Source organism: Eufriesea mexicana, unplaced genomic scaffold (genome assembly GCF_001483705.2).
Source record: "Eufriesea mexicana isolate 0111107269 unplaced genomic scaffold, ASM148370v2 scaffold4157, whole genome shotgun sequence".
Lineage (NCBI taxonomy): Eukaryota > Metazoa > Arthropoda > Insecta > Hymenoptera > Apidae > Eufriesea > Eufriesea mexicana.
The window spans coordinates 1-19884 of record NW_016912141.1 but is presented as its reverse complement, the minus strand read 5'-3'; the positions used below and the strand labels follow the sequence as shown (position 1 = coordinate 19884).

Genomic DNA, 19884 nt, shown 5'->3' with positions numbered 1-19884 from the left:
AACATTAAATATCTATTTGTTAAAACAAAGTCTAATCATATAGTTAATATTAAACTTATGATTTTTTGTATTATTTTCAGAATAGTAAATAGGCATTCCAATACAATTTTTATTAAATTTAATATAATTATAATATTATATACTTTGATAAGTGTGGGATAAAGATAATATTTTTCTATATGTTAAAAAGTTAACTATAAATTACAATAAAATTGAATCGTTAAATATATTTATTCCTATTTTATTTATTAAAAAACATTTCATTAAAAGTAAGTCTACAAATTGTTAATCTAACATAAAGCTCGTGTAAGATATAACTATAGAGAAGTAATTAAACTCTATATTTTATTAAGTTGGTCAGCTTGTGTTTAGTGTGTAAAATTGGTATAGTACCACACAAATGTGTTAACTCGTCGGATGCGTGCACTGTGTCAGTGATCATGAATTAAATTAGGTTATCAATTATTCACCGTGATTAATTATCATTGACAATTAACGAAATTCGTGGATGAATTTTGTTCTCGTTTGCACGAGTGTTTTGCATACGTGGCACACACTGCCACCAATCAGAAAACGGGAGTTTTGATAGGCGTGGCTTCGAACACGTACACTTGCTGTATGTCCGGCCGCCATAATTCTTGAGAAGTCGTGTGTGAATTCTTATCGTGATTCTCTGTAGACAAACATAGTACGTTGTTCATTTTACATTCCTTAGTGGATGCGATCTGCTAAATACATTTTTGGTGAGCAGTGTAAGTTTAGCGAGTTTACTGGTTTTGTTGCTTTAATGAAACGTTAGTACAATATAAGTCATTTTGCCGGTTGTACCAATTCATGGCTTAACGTTGAGAAACTTGACTCATCTTCAGCGATTATGTCGACGTTTCACTTGTCACCCATATGTCATTTCCATCATATTTTTTCTCGTAACTTTCATATAATAAATGTTATAAAATACTTTGTGTACACGTACACACACACACATACACACACACACACACACACACACACACACACACACACACACACACACACACACACACACAGATATATATATATACGTGTGTATGCGCGCGCGCGCGCGTGGTATATATACATATGTATATACAGATGTAGATATCAAATTTTATATATATGTGGGCATGTGTATATATATATATATTATGCGCCGCGCGTGTGTGTCAGTGTATTCATTTTACATTCATTTTATACACTATTATTACATATTATAAATTTTGCAAAATGTATATGGACTTTCTATATAAGAATATATTTAATATTTATAGAATATATTATTAATTAAATTTTAATGAATTAAGAAGTGTATGTAAATATATAACATATATTATGAATAAGTAATGTTGTACAAGTAGATAATATTGTTAAAGAAAGTAACTGGTTGATTATATTTCAAATCTGTTGCAAATAAATTATGATCAAAATTATGTAATATACAAGTAATCAAAGACATTGTGTAATTAAATATTTAATCAATTATTTTTTATTATGTCAAAATTAATTTAAAACATTTTACATTGTTATCATATTATACAAGTCTTTTAATTTACAGATAGAGATACATAAAATGGATGTTCAAACAGGACTTGTATATGTAGCAGTAGTACTTATTTCTGCAGCAGTTATTCTGTTAGTATCAATGTTTGGTATAAAAGAAAAGTCTTATGAAGAGGCAATAGCAGAACAGAGAAAACTTCCTGATGATCTTTTGTTAAGTATGTATTTTTCTATAATAATATATTATAACAATTTTAAATGATAATATAATTTGTAACTTAGTTGAAATTTTTATGTTAAAGGAATAAAATGATTATACTAAGTTTCTTTAAAAAATAATTATAAGCTTTTAGTATGCATAGATTTGTAAATGATGTCACATTTCTATATTAAGAGCTAATATGATTTAATTGATTATATGATATAATAAGAGTCCTATTAATATTATTTATAGGTAAGAAAGATAAGAGTAAAGAGAAGAAACACAAAAATAAGGCAGGGAAAAAAGTAAAAGAGAAGAAAGAAGAAAAAGAGGAAAAAGAAGATAAGGAAGAGAAACCAGAGCATGTACAATTTGAGGAAAATCCTCAAATCCTACCACTAGAACCATTAGTACGAGTAAGTATATTTATTATATATATGATTGTTATCAAATTCACAATTTATATAAATTACTTGTATAAAAAAATATATTTATTCAATTTATATACATATCCTTCCTTCAAAAGATACATAAAATAATTAGTTGCAATTAAAATCATGATTTGTATTTAAAAATAAATTTAAAATTATGTTTGTAACTAAAATTATTAAACAAATAACTTTCTAAAAGAATTACATTTCAATAATTATATTAATTATCTTTTTTACTTATAAACTTATAGAAATAATATACTTTTTCAGAAGTGTATTGTTTAATATTGACTAAAATATATAATAAAACTTATTTTTGTAATTTTAAAGTATTTATTGTATCTTACATATTCATATGTGATCAGTCATTATATGCATTTATAAAAATGAAAAAATATATATGTGCTTTTTTATTCTTATGTTTTTATGTTTCATGCATGAAATATGGTATGCTTACATATTGTATATCACACCTGTATGTCATTTAAGGTCTTTCTATTCATGATATATCATATTTCTAGCTAGATGTCATCTAAACCATACATATTAATTCTAACATTTTAGTCTAATTAATAACATATTTTAACAACACATAACATCTTTTGATACATATTTTTACTATTTCATCGAAACTAACACATTTATATTACATTATCAAAAATGAATTTATGAAAAACATCACAAGTGCAATTTCCATTTTGTGTTATATTTCATTCCAATTTTAAATCACTATAATAATTTTTAACAATGAATTAACTCAAAGTAACTGCACACTCCTATATCAATGTAAAAGATCCAATTAATAATGTTTTCCCTTAAAAAGCAAATTAATTTTTATAGAATCAATTTTATGTACCTTATATTGAAATGGGCATTTATATTTTTGAAGAAATAATTTTAGTTTTTATTTGTAATAGATTTGTATAAAATTGAATTTATTTAATTATTGTATGAAGCACTAAGCTTTTGTGATGTAAAAAAGCAATTTAGAAGGCAAATTGCATAATAATATTTTTAGAATAAATGATGTGCATTTGTTTCATATATATATAATAGTATAATAATACACATTTTTTAAATATCTTTACACAATAAAAATTTTCTACATGATAGTATATTGCTCTTATTATTTTATAATTTTCAGTAATTCTTTTAATGTATTTAATATAATTAAAATTATGCCATGGTAAGTTCATTCAAAATTTGACATTAAATATATAATAAAGTATTTTGTTTTATATTAGTAACCTCAGTAAATATTTTATGTGTCTGAAAAGAAAGTCTGAGAAGTAACAAACAAATTTATACTTTTCAATGTGATTAAATTACAAATTAGGTATAACAGTGATTCGTGTGAAGTAAATTAACTAAGCAAAAGTTTGTTTTTTTATATATTGCTCATTGATAAACAGTTCTAGGCCCTCAAGATTAATTTCTATAAATAACTGTTCCACACATTTTGATAATATCAAACTGTTATTATTACTTCATCATGTAGATGAAAATTAAGTGAAATAAGAAAAAGATAAAGCTCAATTAAATAAAAAATCATTGAATATACATATATTTTTTTATTTATTTTTAATATATAAATATATTTTTGAAAATATTTATTTTCAAAAATTTAAAGATATTGAAGCATAATTAAGATTTACATAATTGTTATATTAAAGTAAAAAGTATTAAATAAGTTTATGAGATGATATGAGATTTCATGAGATAAGACATAATGCACTTTATTGTTAATGATGCAGTGGATTTATTAATTTCAGGTATATATGTTTGGCAAGAAATCAAAATAAATACAGTTTTAAGGTGAAAAATGCATCTATAATATTTATATATAATTAAAATAAAAAATATTACTCAAGGTTTTTTTATTGAATAAATAATATACGTACGCGTAGGTACGCGCGCGCGCGCGCGATAGTCGCCAGTAATGAAAAAGAGTAAAATTTTAGTGTCTATATGTCCATTTTAATATAAAGTAAATTATATTATATACCTATTATCATAGAAGTGGAAGCTTTTAGATATTACTATTTTTACTTGATTCACTATATGGGAAACATTCAATATATACATTGAAATCATAGGATAGTAGCAAAGGAAGTAAGAAGAAAAGCAAGCATGAAAAGGTAAAGCCAATTCTTGTAAATAAAGATGAGCCATTGGTTATTGTGACTGAATTAAGTCCTTCACAATCCCTCTCGGCAGAGGCTAATCATTTTGACCTTATTCAACCAAAGGACGACCTCGAACTCATACGGAGTCATAGTGTGAGTGAAATGCTTTTGGTAGAATATTTTATTTCATATGTGTTTCATTCACTTTTCATATTTTGCATAGCTTGCTGCTGCTATAACACAAAAGCTATAATTATAATGCTTATTTTTGTATTGTTGTAGTATCTTTTAAATTTATTTATATGATTTTTAAACTGATTTCAACCTGTTAAACTAATAGTATTTCTAATTATTTAAGCAAAAGTATTCACAAACTGTGTGAAATTGAAAATAAGAAATTTAAAATAAGCTTTTAGATTTATATTATACATTATGTATTTGTTTATTATTCAATTCAATACTGAATTATTTTAATTTTTTTTTATTTTTGTGTTCTGTATGTATGTTATTTATAAATATGTATTAATCAACGATTTAATGCAAAATTAATTAGTATATATTTATTTTTTAATATAGTTAATTATGTTTTGTTTAACAGAAAGAAAATTTGCAACAAATTGGACAGTCAGAACCAGTTATAAATAAATCTCCAAAAGAAACTCCAACAAAATCAAAAAAAAATGTGAAGGATTCAATAAAAAAGAAAGATGACAATAGTAAGGAAGAGAAAAAAGAAACAATTACTAATGTCAGTGCAACACCTGTTGTTAATAAGGACTCTGTAAAAGAAGTTAGAGAACAGAAAGAAACGCCCGTTAAAGATGCAAAGGAAGTTATAAAAGACATTACACTCTCTACACAGTCAACAAATAAGGAATCTAAAAAAACAAAGAAAAAGAATGACATTTTAGCACAAATTGGTAAGTTAACTTACTAAATGCCTTACTCTTTTTATATAAAGTTATTAAATTTATATTCCCATATAAAAAATAATATTTATATTTTGTATTCATTTAACTATTTAAATGATATTTCCATCAATTTTAATTATATCCATATATTAATAACATTTAATTAATTCTTAAGATACATTTAATAAAAAAAATAATATAAAAATGAGTAATTTTTAAATGTTTGCTATATGTTGTTGTTTTATAATTTTTAATGTTTCTTTCTTTTGTGTTAGGTGGAGATAAAGATGCTGTCAATGTATCTTTGTTAATACCTTTGGTACAAAAAGCTGAACTTAGCCGTTCTGAAATACAAATTCTCATTGATCAACTTCTAAATAAACAAATGGATAATCCATCAGAACATTCAGAATGGACAGAAGGCAGAGCAGATCCAGTTATAAAATTAAAAAAACAACTAGCAGAAAAAGAAAAAGCTTTAGCTGATGAACATGAGGCAAATATTGCATTTCAAAATAAACTGAAAGAATTACGTGCCGAACTGAATTCCGAAAGATCTAGATTATCAGCTAATGTTAGACAGTTAGAAGAAGCATTAAATGTTAAAGTTACAGAAACTCAAACTTTACACACACGTATGCAACATATTTTGGAAAGTCATGCTGCTGAAAAACAAGGATTTACTAGACAGATTGAACAATTGCAAGCTAAAATAAATGATAATGCTACAATTATTCATAAAATGCAAGAAGATCAAGGTCAAACTCAAGGTCACTTACAACAAGAATTGATAGCACAACGTAAACAAATGGAAGTTCAGTTCGCACAAATGCGAGAAAATGAAAATTCGTTAAAAGCACAATTAGCTCAAAAACATGTAGAAGTTCAAGAATTGCAAAGTGAGTTACAAGCAACCTGTGAGAGTAGCACTGCTGAAATAGAAATGTTACGCCAACAACTAGGACTTATGCAAGGTCAGTTAATGCATTCAGAAGGACAATTACAACATTTTAAAGAAGCTGGGGATAGATTACAAGAAGTTGCAAGACAGCTTGAGGTAAAATAAAAATTATGAATTTTTAAAATGCTTAATTAATATTGGTCAGTAAGTTATTAATAACATTTATATTTACTTATTTTAGGAATCTCATCGTGCACATGCTGATTTAGAGCATAGGTTAAAAAATGCTCATCGTCATGAACAAGATCTCCAAAAACAAGTAAATTCGTTACAAAGTGAATTAAATGCTGTAAAAGCAGAAGCTTCTGATGCATCAGCATTAAAAACAGAGTTAAACAAAGCTCACTCTGAATTAGCAACATTAAAATCCGAGCTGAAGGAAGCAAAATTAGATGCAGATAAATATACGGTTTTTAAAAGGGCCCTTTGTGACAGAGAAGAGGAGATAAGAAGGTCTCAAATGGAAGTTATCACCAAAAACGAAGAGCTAGCAATGTGTGAAGACGAACTTATAGATGTACGACATGAATTAACACGGTCAACAGAAAATGTAACATGGTTAGAAACACAGTTAAATGCAGTACAGAAGAATTTAGATGAAGTAAAAGACAAATTTGAAAAATCAACAGAAAGTCTGAAAAGAGCACAAAGTGATGTTAACACTTATGAATCAAATATGGAGAAACTAGAAGAAGAATTAAATGTAACTCGAAATGAATTAGAAAAAACACGTGCAGAACTCAAAGTTGTAAATGAAACAGCGAATGAAATGAAAATGTTAAAAGTCGAAGTAAATAGGTTACAGAGTAATGAAAAGCAAATTAGTGAAACACAAGTACAGCTTACACGCTTGCAAGAAGAAAATGATACACTTTCTACACAGGTACTATTCATTTAAATATCAATATTTATGTAAATTACATTTCATTGTAAATACACGAATTACTTTTTCAGCTCGCACATCTCGCAGAATTACAAAAACAACTTAAACAGTTACAAGAAGAAAATGAATCGTTGGCTTCTCAATTAGCAGCAACCACTGAACGACCAGCTGCAGAAGGCAGAGAAAATGGAATCGACGACAATGTTCAAAAGAATGTACAACTTGTAGAGCAGACCAATTTGTATGTACATATCCTAAAGTAAAATTCATAATTTCACACATTTTGACCTGTGATAATCAGATAACCACATTTTTGTACGTGAATTATATTTTAAAGGTTGGCACAGAAGGAGAGTTTATTAAATGCCTTAAAAACGGAATTAACACATAAAGAAGCGGAACTCAATCAATTAAATGCTCAGGTTGATGCATTGCGATGCGATGTAAACAATCAACGTAGTCTTGCTGCACGTTTAAATAATGATTTAGAAACACAAAGGTCTAAAAATAATGTAAGTTATAGTATTTATGGATAAATTTTTATTCTGTACATTTAATCAATGTATACATGTATATGTATGTGTTTCACTAACATATATATGTATAAACATATGTTAATATTATTAATATGTAAATAATTAAATTGTTACAGAAATGCCTAGTTAAATTGTTATATGAATTTTATTTTTTTGTATAATTATGTATTTTTACAATTAATTTTTACTGCTTCCATCACTTTGCCACACTTTTCCCAATTTTTAACTTTGAAAAACTGTTCTCCAAGTATGTGTAATTTGTTTACATAAAACATTTGCTTCAAGTTGTCATACTGACCTATATTTCTTTATGGTTGGAACAGGAATTACGTATGAAAAACTGGAAAGTGATGGAAGCTCTTTCTGCTGCTGAGTTACGTGTTAAATCTAGTAATGGGAAGAACTTTGATGTAAGTCCCCATTTTACTTCAAGTTTATCTTAATTTTTCTTTTTTTATATTTTTTCAAAATTTAAAATCACCTTGCCTTCAATATCTTTTTTTAGAATTAAATGAATCGTGAGCTTCAATTTGTATGAGTATTATATTTATTTATTCTATATAGTAAGATAAACGAAATTTAAATGAACAACAATTCTTTATGTATTACTAGGAAGTTATACAAAAAGTAAAAGTAGAACAAGAAGAATTAACGAAAACTTTATTACAAAGGATATTCCCAGAAATTAAAGTATCTGAGAAATCACATGATCAATGGCTCAAAGTTTTTGAAGAAAAAGTTAATACTGCTTTGGCTGAATTAAAGAAAGAAGATATAGTTGATGTTCATTCGGAGTTAGAAAAACAAAACAAAAATTTGCAAGATATGGTTTCGCATTATAAACAAATTATCGATGATACAGTAAGTTTTTTTTCGTAATTTTGGTATTTGCTTATTGTATTTATTTTTGAATTACATTTATCAAAAATGTAATTATAGGAAGGTATGCTTAACAAGCTTCAGAGTCATGTAGAGTCTGAAGAAACAAGATGGGAGTCGCAGCTCCAACAGAAAGAAAATGAGATAGCAAATCTTAGGATTGAATTGAATGAACTCATGAACAAAGTAAATATAAATGAAAAGGTGAGTTATGAACATATAAATATTAAATTAAACTTATTTGCAAATATAAGTTTATGACATTTTTATTTACATGCCCATAGTTACAAGATAAAGTAGTAGAATTGGAAACCAGGCTAAAAGATGCAGAATCTTTTAAAGAACAAGCTAATGCTGATTTATTAGCATTTAGATCTACATCAAAATCGGCTTTGCATGAAATAAATACCCATGATCTAGGTACATTAGAAAAACTCCAAGAGGTAAATAAATTTTAAAATAAATTTATCTAAAATATGCTGAAGAAAATGTGATAAATCTAATATCGTTATATCAATTATAGGAAAAAGCACGATTGTCAGAAGAACTTCAAATAGAATGTAACAAAAGAGCAGCAGTAGATGCAGAACTAGATAAGTTGCGATGTGTAGTTGTACAACTTCATCAAAAAATGCCACAACTTAAGGTATTATATATCTAGTATGAATAATATATATTTCTAGAATTTATAAAGATATATTTTGGAATTAAGAAATCTTTAATAATCTTTTTATTGTAAATATTATTAAAATTTTTTGTTAATTTTAGGGTGAAGTTTATGGAGATTGTAGCAGTTCAGAACAGCCAATCTTAAATGGACCACCGACTTCCGAATGTTCTAATTCCGAGGTTAGTATACGTTGATTTTAAATGCTTCGTAAGTGTTCTAATTAATTTTTGTCCAGTGCCTTTTGTATACAAAAATTACAAAGCTTATGTTATAGCTATAATGACAAAAGTTATGGCTATAATGCGAAAATGTAAGAAACTACATAATGCTGAAAAATTTTGGCGTGATGTAAATTAATTTGTGAAAATAATTACTAACAGATTTTTGCGTTTTGCTGTTATTATATTATATGTAATAATTATATGATAATAGCCAATATATAAATATTATTTTGTAAAAGTCAATTAAGTATTTAAGTATTCTAGAAAAATAAATATTATGTATTATGAAATCTTATTTCTTTGATTAAAGTTCGAAATTTATTTGATGAAATAGGATTCTAGTATTTGAATTAATTGTCTTTTACAAAGTATTATTTGTGAGAAATTTATTATTCATATTGATTATTCGATACATAATATAGGCAATCAAATTGATAAATTAATGGGGAATGTTTGATAATGGTATTAAATATAGTTAAACTTATCAAATATTATTTTATTAATACTAGCAGCAAAAAAGGCCCAAAAAATCTAATTTTAAACTTTTATAATTATTTATCCATAGAATTCTATAAATATAGCAATTATATTGCTATAAATATAGCGATTTAATTCATACATAAATACAATTTTATTTAAATAAATCATTAAAATTATAAATTATATCAAACTTATATATTCTAATTATTCAGTGATGTCACATTTTATTCCTATATCACACTTGTATGCATTTAATGAAATCTTAAGAACATTAAGTAAATCTTTATAATCTGTTACACAATTATAAACAGGGGAGGTTAATTTGGTGTTACTTCATAGCAATCATTTTTGCTATTATATACTTGGTATACAAACTGATATTTAGAAAAGTGACATAAATGTAGATTTTCAAAATCATTGATCATTACTATTTAAAAAAAAAAAAAAAAAAAAAAAAAAAAAAAACAGTGATATACATATTACTCTAAAAATCGTCCTTTGAAAAGTTACTATCGTTTTGTTTTGTTTATTAATTTATAACTAGTTTTCACTGAAATAAGTTATTTCTTAAAAAATTATATATTTGTAAATAATACATATACCTTATCATATTTATTTATGTGCAAAAAATGTTGATTTTTTGACAGTACAAGAAACATTTTCTTTCGAATACTATCAATCACTTTTCTAAATATTTAATAATTGTATGGCTCATATATTATTTTGAAATACTTTTTAAAAAATATGTGAATTATTCTAATAAAATACGAAAAAGCGAAATTTATATCAAACAAATATGTATCAACAATTTGATTGTTGTGTATCATTTGGTGATCATTTCGAGAACGACAGTTTTGACAAATTTTTTTTGATACTTATATTAAGAAAATTTGATAAATTGTCGTCGCTTGATGTAATGTTTAGTGAGTTAAATAATGATATATCTGAAATGCAGCCCCAACTAGTATCACAGAATCTGATAGCTGCATTAGACAATATTCTTTCCAAGAATACAGAGTTTGCAAATTGTTCCATAACCAAGCCCATCAATTTGGTTCAGTCTCGAGAAGAAATTGACAACAGCTCCCTTACTACAAAATACTCCTCCAAATCTCAACACACAGGCTAGCTGGAATCCATTGATGGGCCAGCAGTATAAAAAACACAAGAAAAAAAAGAAGGTAAACTTCAAAATTGTGAAAAGAGGAACAAATATTACTGATTTTGTTACTCTATAGGCATACTTCAATTAGTTATTAAAACGTGAAAAATTTTTATTTGGGCTCAGTATTGCAATGAATGTTATTTCAATGAACGTGTTATAGTTATTATGAGGAATTAATTACGTTTTACATTAATTTTGTATTCATTATAATGTAAAACAATGAAATATATGCACATCTGTACATACTTTCAAATATAAGGAGTTTTGTTTTATGGGTTAAATAATGTATAATTTTTAAACTTTTATTACAGTACCTATAAATATTCAATAATGAGTGATTTTTCTTTTTCTTTTTCTTTGATATTATACACATAAAAAGATAACAATTCCTTGTGATAACTTTGAGTCCTGTGTTATTATTTTGCTGCAATATTACAGAATATTATTTGGTAGTCTGTACTTTAAACGGTATTTTGTAGTAGATCTGTTTTAATATTTCAATAATTTTATTGTTACATTGTTTATTGTATCTGTTCATAAAAACATTAAGAGTAACTATTTTCAAGTGGCTTGTAGTTATATAAGATGATGAATTTTGATATATATATAATAAAAGACACGCGCGCACGTACACATACACAATATTTTATAAGCATACATTTATTATATATTATTTTATGTATAATGGTACAATATTTTGTTTAATTTATTTAAGAGATTCTTTAAATATGTTTCTTAATTATATTGGCCTTAAATTGTTAATTTTATATTAACAATTTTTTTTTTAAATTAAAAATTGAAATTAAAAAATAGAAATCTAAATGACAGTATGGATATCAGCAAAACTTATATCGCTACATTTTTTGTCATGAAGTGTATTGAAAGTTATTTTCAAAATGCATATATAAATAGTGTATAACATTCGCGATGTTTAATAAACTATAAACCACGATATTTGTACGTATGTAACAAGAGTATATGCTAGCAGTATTTTATATACTATGTACGCATTTTATTTTTGTTTATTTTGTTTTTAAAGAAAAAAATGCGAATAGTGTATGTATTACAGCAAGCATCCAATTTTATACACGTATAATATTTTTTAAAAGCTAAAATAAATCGTTATTTTCTAGGAAATTATTTACTATTAAATTGTTTCCTGTTACAAAACAAACTTGAATCACTAAAAATTTTATCTTAAAAAATTTGATGTAAACTGTAATAACATACTCGTTCCGTTATCCCAGTGTTTGTTTCATACAAAATAAGAAAATATTGAAGATTTATTTGAAATAGCAACTATCATTAAAATAGCAGCGACTTGTGATGACTCTACGGTTAATAAGAACGTACGAAATCTCATGCTATGAAGAAAAATAACAATTTTGTTATTTTGATTGTTCTAACAGTCCACTAAGAAACCCATGGCAAAACGGCGCAGATTCGCAGGTATGCAAATCAAAGTATGAGATTCTGGAACTTTTTCTTCTTTTGAAAGGGTTGATGGTAGACTGCTATTTGCAGTTTATGTCAGGTCTTACTATAATAGTTTATTTTAAGACATTAATTTACGTTGCACATATTATTTTTCGTAGCATTAAACGTTACATTATTTTAATGGGCACTATTTTATTATTTGCTTACAACTAGTAGCATTTCTACAATCAAGCAATAACAAACGTAATTATCCAATATCGACTTACTCTTAAAAATATGTTAGAAAACTTGATATTTCATAATATGGTTAATATAATTTTTTCTTTAAATTACAAAATTTTTTTTAAATTAAAAGTTTGCAAATGTTCAAAACTACATTTTTTATTAATCACTTTGGGAAGTAATAATCATAGTTGAAGATATAAAATATTATTTATTGATTTTAAAAACGAAATTAAAAAATTTCTGATAAACATGTAAATTTAATTGCAAATTTGTACAAAATTTTATTACTACTATTTTATTTTATTACTACTATTAGAGTATTAGCTAGATATCCCTTATGGATACATTAATATCTAGTCATATGTAATACAAATAAAATTTTAATCATATGTAATATTTCTCATGTTACATTTGTACATACTTCATTTGATAAAATTTTCAATTGTTTTTAGTTATTTATCAATATTTCTTTATTATGAGCTAGTTTATGTTAAGAGCTATCATGATGTGTATGTCCCTTGAAATATGTTGCACAATGTTTAGATTTCATTAGCTTTATATTTTATTTGATCATCATAATGCATTTTGAATGTCTTGCATCTTGTACGTCCCAATGCATTGTTAAGAGAAATCAACATCATATTTTTATTCCCGATTACATAAAACTTTACATATTATAGATTTTGTACAATATCATTTGTACCAATGTAAAATTATAATTATGTGTCCATCACATAATTGTAAAATTCATCAGTAATATATGAATAGTAAGAAAATTAATTAATTTGTCTAATATGTACTATTCACTTATAGAAAGCGCAATATTCTTTACATAGATGTAGAAAAGTTGTACAAAGATGAACAAAAGTTTGTAACATTGTCAGTTGCGAAAAGGAGCAATGTGAAGATGATGGGTATCAAAGAACATGCATATCTACATGTGGATCAATTTTTATGAACACAAACACTGGGGTAAAGGGCACACTATAAAGAAATTTTATGTTTGCTCTATCAAATTGATTATATGATTTCTCATTAATTTAACTTATGAATAGTTTTTGTCATTGTTTTGTATTTTCATACATTTGCATTGCTTTTGCTCTTATATGTTTAATTAACTTTTTTTACAGGTGGTAAACATATTGTTGGATATAACATAGTATCTTTTTTTTAGCAACCACAATATTTAGTAAGATATGTGCTTATATAATAAATTATATTTGTATTATTTTGCTATATAATTAAGTTTATGTTGTTTGATTTCAAGTTTGTATTATTAAAATGATAAAGGAAAATAATGGTAAAATGTAGTTATTTAAATCCAATTATTTTTATTTCAGAATTTTTACTTTTTAAACTCAAACAGCATGAATATCATTTATTAACCTTTTTAAATGATTCAGTTACTTATTTTTTGCTTGTAGAAACATATTTATCCTCACACGTGCAATTAATATTTTATTAGTTAATATACAATTTTAATATTGCTTTTATGTACGGTGATGGATTCTACTCAGCATAATTTTAATGTTGCGTGTTAATTTTTTAATGTTATTAAATGTTGTTGAAAAGGGTTTATAGACTAGTATACTAATTAATATAAATAAGCACACAAAAAATCAATTAGATGTACGTTTATGATTTTCTTTCCAGTAGATATATTTTAATTTATCTACTTTTATAGTGCAAAAAGTTCATGCAAATTAATAACATTGAAGTGAATAATCAATGAATTAGAAAAGTAAATTATCTAGTTTGTATCTGCTGGAATAAATGTACAAACATTTATTTTCATTTACATTTATACAGCTTTCTTCAAACATTGGATAATACAATAAATTTCTTTAATGTATTTTTCAGGGTGGTTCAAGAAAAAATTAACTTCAAAGAACAAGCTGCATTAACGCATTGTGACACCAGGCAATTGATAAAACAAATATATGTGAAATTATATATGCTCCAACACTACATAAATATCAATGGTAAATTTTGCTATTGAGAAGATTAATATAACAATGGAAATATTATGAATAATATTTCTTATAAAAAGAATATATTATTTTATTATATGGAAAAAATATAAATAATGAATTTTGTAGTTAGACACTAAGAAATAATGAAATTGGCATTTCTTACGGTTACACAGTTAATAGATACGAAAAAAGCATAATTCAAAAATTATTAAAATTATACATTGTAAATTATATGATAATAGTGATTATTGTTTAAGTATTTCTGTTACAAAAAGCACGCTCAGGTGGTTTTAAATTTCATAGTTTATTTAAAATTTATTATTCATAAAATTCATAGAGTAAAATCTATATTACGCTTAATGAAACGCACGATATAATTTTGAGCGATAATGCAAATATATTTGTGTATCTTTTCTTTGATTAATATTGAACACCAGAATCTTAAGCAATTTTTATGTTGTTAAAGGATTTGTACACAAAACTGAAGTTAATGAATTAATGTGTAATAAATAAGTATGTTCGTGTGATCGTTTGTATAAAAATAATACATAGAGTGTTCAATAGACGGCTTCTTAAAGCAAATTTAAATTCATGAACAAACAATTGATTTTATAAAATACGAGAAAATTTAGCGAATCAATTCTAGCGATTATATAAATCTGTTCAGAAATGTGTTTGAACATATTAGAATATAATGAAGTAAATAAATTATATTAACAAATCTATGGTTTAAATAATTTTTAAGTGCGAAATTTAAGCAATGAGTTGGAAACCATATGTAATTGGGGCATTTAAAAGAGCGTTTGTTAATATTTTTATGTATTAGTTTATTTTACAAAATAATTCTAATTTTTATTATAATCTAACGTTACAAAATATGGAACAGGCAATAATACTCTATTTATAATATATTAAACATTTGTTTCGTTTATTTACAAAATTGCGTATGTTTCAACGCAGTACTTATTTATATTTTATGTTTAGAAAAGTAGTGATAAGTAATAAAAAGATTATTGTTTTATTTCACGTTACACAATATACAAATTTCAATAATAATTTGCAATTATAGCAAATAATGTAAGTTATTTATCCACATTTTATAACAATCCCATATTTTAGGATAAATCTTCATCGTTAATCAAACACGATAAATATAAACATATATAAAAATTTATTTTCTTTGGTTATTTTTTAATAACATCATCAAAAATAGTAATAATGATATTTTTTTAAACTGATGTTTAATTTAAAAGATAAAAAAACAAATAAATTATTATTCTTCTACAACTCATTTTTCATTAAAAAAGCGATAACTCAGCCACAAAAAATCGTACATCAACTTAATAATAAAAATATTAAAATATTATTAGACATTAGTTATATATTATGTATCTATATTTCTGTTCTGTATAATATATGACCAATTGTAATAGATTAATATAGTTATTAAATTTACTAATTACAAAATAAATTTAGCTATGATTATAATGTATACAATTGTAACTTCTTTTCATTAATGAATGATTTAATTTGTGATGAATGGCAATACAAAATACACTATATACACTGTATTCATTGTAACAATATCACAGGTTATCAAAAATTATTTAAATTTATTATACATCAGTTGAGTATTCAATTATTTTTGTTTTCGATAATTAATGTATTTGGTCATTCAGTTCAACATAGTTTGTAAAAATCCTAATATGTAACTACCCAAATCTTCATCTTGATTTGTCCATGAAACATACACACTTTTTTGATCATCTTCATCACCTTCTACTTTTACTAAAACAGATTCAACAGATATTGATCCATCTGTTAATTGAACTGTCCAACCTGATAATCTTTCTTTCAATGGTTGTAATAATTTTAACGTTGTTGAATGCGCTGGACCTGGATCTCTTACTTGAACAGTGGATGTAAATCGTACTACATGTTTTGTTATACCTGCAGCTTTGGTTACCTTAAAAAAAAATATTCAATTATTTGTATTTTAATAAATTACATTTTTAATTGGAATAAACAAAATGAAATAATTACTTCATCTGCATCTACAAGACACACTCCATCTTCACGTAACATTAAAACACTGTGAAGTAATCTTCGCCGTTTAGGATCTGGTGGTAAAGCTGAGTATTTTTTTGCTTCAGCCTTTAATAATGCTAAAGAAGCATCTACCGGTACTTTGGCAATGGTTGTGATAACACAAGTTTCTCCATTTGCAGGATTATAACAATTGGTTCCAAATTCTTGTTTTATTTTTTCTTTTAAATATTCCATTTTAGCAAATTCGCCATGTACGAGCATAACATTTTTTGGTTCACAATATTGTATTAATTGCATAATACCTTTTGAATCTGCATGAGCAGAAAAAGACATGTATTCTACTGCCATTTTAACTTCGACTATTTGACGATTTTCGAATTCAATTCTTCTAGAGCCATTTAAAACTTTATGTCCAACAGTTCCTTGAACACAAAATCCGGGCATAATAACCATATTTGCTTCATTTGGAGCCCATTTCTTAAAAATTTGTAAAGATAACCCTGCGTGCAACATGCCTGGTGTAGCAAATACTACCATGGCTCCAGGATTGTCAATATATGCTTTATCAAATGGTTTTATATGTTTAAAATCAAACATATTTCTTTGCACAAAAGTTTTCTTAATTTTTTGATTAGTCCAAGTAATAAACATTTTATAATAATTATTAGCTTTCTCAGTTAATCCTAAAGCAAAGTATACAGGGACTTTTAGATTCATTCGTTCCCAATATGTTTCTAATAATATACATAGTTCTTGTGCTCGTCCAAGAGCAAATACAGGGATTAATACTTTGCCACCTCTATCTATACATTCATGAACCTAAAAAATAATTTTATAAATGTAAAATGTAACACACGTGCACTAAGTTTTCTCAACATACTTTCTTTAAGAAGTCTCTTTCTCTACATCTCTTTGAATCTCTAATAGTTGTTGCATATGTTGATTCTGATATTAACAAATCTGGTCTGCATTTATCTATCCATGCAGCACCTAAATGTCTATCAGGTGTCATGTTGTAATCACCAGTATATACAATTGATTGTGAACCAACACGAATCCAAAACATTGCTGCACCGAGTACATGTCCTGCATAATATGCTTTTATCTCTAGTTCTGAGTCAACCATTACAGACTGATGCAATGTAACAGCAATAACTTTTTTCATACAGTCTTTTATCATTTGTGACGTGAAAAAGTTGCTTTCTCCTTTACGTTCTACTGCAACTTTTCTCATATCTTCAAGTAAGATCGGTGCAATGGCTTTTGTTGGATGTGTCATATAAATTGGACCAGTATAACCTACCTATAAATAAAATTATTTCTTAAAAGCTATATACTTTAATATGTAATTTACACATCTTACATTACCATCTCTGTAAAATATGGAAGAGCGCCACAATGATCAAGATGAAAGTGTGAAATAATCACACAATCTATATAATTAGTTGCTGGCCCTTCTGGGATTATATAGGAAAAATCTGGGAATCTTCTTTCATCATTAAAACCCATATGCATACCACAATCTAACATAATGTTTTTTCCACCCATTGATACAAGAATGCAGCTTCTCCCAACATCTTGACCAGCTCCCAAAGGAGTAACTTTAATATCAGGCATTTTTCTAAACAACATTAATTAAAGTATAGTACCATAAAATAACATTCAATATAAGTGAAATTAATTTTGAAAAAATAAAACAATGTTACTACTGACATTTTATTGTATCTTGTAAATTACCTATACTATTAGTGCTTTGATTAAAAAATATATAAATATTTATTCAGTAGGTTATTAGAAATGGCAAATACACAATTACTGATTAATAATGCCTCATACTTTTATTCTTTTTTTGGAACTAAAAACATATTACATCCAAGCATTTATTCGTATTGTACGATGTTAATGTAACTTTATAGAAAAAATTCGTAAACATAACCTTTCAGTTATGTTAAGGCTGTATTCAAAATTGCGTATAACTACATTGTCCAACAAATTTTAACTTTTTCTCAAATTTGTAATATCCATTGGGTAACTCTTATGAAGCTTACCTTCTTAGGTCCGAATTCGGAAACAAAATCGCTCTATCACTCGAAGTTTTCAAAAAATACGAGTCTTCCTAAAAGTGCACGATTTTTGGTTAATATAAAGGATTACACAAATATTGAAAAAAATTACGAGGTTCATTTTTATCTTGAAAGTTAGGTAAGAGTTTGCCAAGTTAATCGACATCCATAATTATAATTATTTGTGTTTCTGAATAACTATAATTGATCATCAAAATTTAAAAATAAATCTCCGAGTATACTTTCTACACATATTCTTGCAATTTTACGAAAAATTCTTTATCTGATACGAATTTGCTACAAAGTAGCGTACTCCTTAGGCTTTTCTGGAAAAGAAACCATCCAGAAATAATATTAAGATGATATTCAATGTTGACAGGATGTAAAATATACATCGGGAACCTGTAAGCGGGATTTTGCCGCTATGCATCTATGAAGGCTGTTATTATGGGTAATCCACATAAAAATCATCGTCTAGTGTATCTTATTTATGTTATATGTATAACATTCACTTTCTTATACTAATCGCAAAATTATAAGATATTTCTCTAAATCATTAGTAATTTAAAATAATTTCGTTCTTCGATACATAACTTCTAAATATAAAGTTGTTAATAAATAAACTCAAGCCAAGCTTTTAAGCATATACGTATTACAGAAATTTATTATGTGGAAGTGGGAATACAATTATAGTTTATAAAAAAACATATAACTTATTAAATTAATCATTAATAACAAATTGTTCACAACGCAGATCTATAGTATAATTAGAAAAATTAATTAATTTCTGATTATTAATTGCACTTACAACGAACTCATGTCAAAATGTACCAATAATTTACAAAAAGATTATAAATTATTACACCTATTGTTTATAACAAATTAATATTGTTAATAACAAGTTGCTCGCAATGTATATTTATAATAAAAGTGAAAAAATTAATAAATTATTGTCTACTACTTAAACAAACGACGTATTTGTGTTAGAATATATTCGCAACCTACAAGAAGTTAATAAATTAATAAATTTATTATTAATAACAAAATAAAATTGTTGATAACAAATAGTTTGCAACGTATAATAACGATAAAAGTAAAAAAAGTTAATAAATTATTAGTTATTACAGTCCAAAAGTAACTTTTAAAGGAATCGGTAA

The 19884-nt window shown here is 25.7% G+C and overlaps 2 protein-coding genes across 3 annotated transcripts; one reads left to right on the top strand and one right to left on the bottom strand.

Moving 5' to 3' along the window:
* The first annotated feature begins 395 nt into the window (after positions 1–395).
* LOC108551459 (kinectin) lies at positions 396–14605 on the top strand. Its single transcript, XM_017905630.1, is given in 19 exon segments — positions 396–752; positions 1571–1733; positions 1970–2133; positions 4245–4427; positions 4873–5194; positions 5461–6242; positions 6328–7029; positions 7101–7270; positions 7367–7541; positions 7889–7975; positions 8178–8426; positions 8505–8648; positions 8729–8887; positions 8968–9090; positions 9213–9293; positions 10858–10928; positions 10930–10996; positions 12390–12429; positions 14503–14605. Coding segments are annotated over 18 exon segments (3711 nt in total). The 5' UTR covers positions 396–752; positions 1571–1585; the 3' UTR covers positions 14547–14605.
* Positions 14606–16290: 1685 nt separating this feature from the next.
* Positions 16291–18787, bottom strand: IntS11 (integrator complex subunit 11). 2 transcript variants are annotated; one of them, XM_017905627.1, is made up of 5 exons: positions 18713–18787; positions 18033–18285; positions 17545–17967; positions 16659–17483; positions 16291–16581 (listed from the first exon to the last, which is right to left on the bottom strand). In XM_017905627.1, the coding sequence occupies exons 2-5, from the start codon at positions 18279–18281 to the stop codon at positions 16291–16293; spliced, it is 1788 nt and encodes a 595-aa protein (XP_017761116.1). In that variant the 5' UTR covers positions 18282–18285; positions 18713–18787. The 2 variants fall into 2 exon arrangements, with proteins under 2 accessions (XP_017761116.1, XP_017761117.1); XM_017905628.1 differs by lacking the exon at positions 18713–18787 and adding an exon at positions 18501–18529.
* Between the last annotated feature and the right edge of the window lie 1097 nt (positions 18788–19884).

What these genes read in the sequence shown, in the direction of transcription:
- IntS11 (XM_017905627.1), bottom strand. Translation starts at nt 18,281, where the DNA reads ATGCCTGATATTAAAGTTACTCCTTTGGGAGCTGGTCAAGATGTTGGG. An exon ending in TTCCATATTTTACAGAGATG is followed by an intron (nt 17,968 to 18,032) that starts GTAATGTAAGAT and finishes TTTTATTTATAG; the next exon opens with GTAGGTTATACTGGTCCAAT. An exon ending in AAAGAGACTTCTTAAAGAAA is followed by an intron (nt 17,484 to 17,544) that starts GTATGTTGAGAA and finishes ATTATTTTTTAG; the next exon opens with GTTCATGAATGTATAGATAG.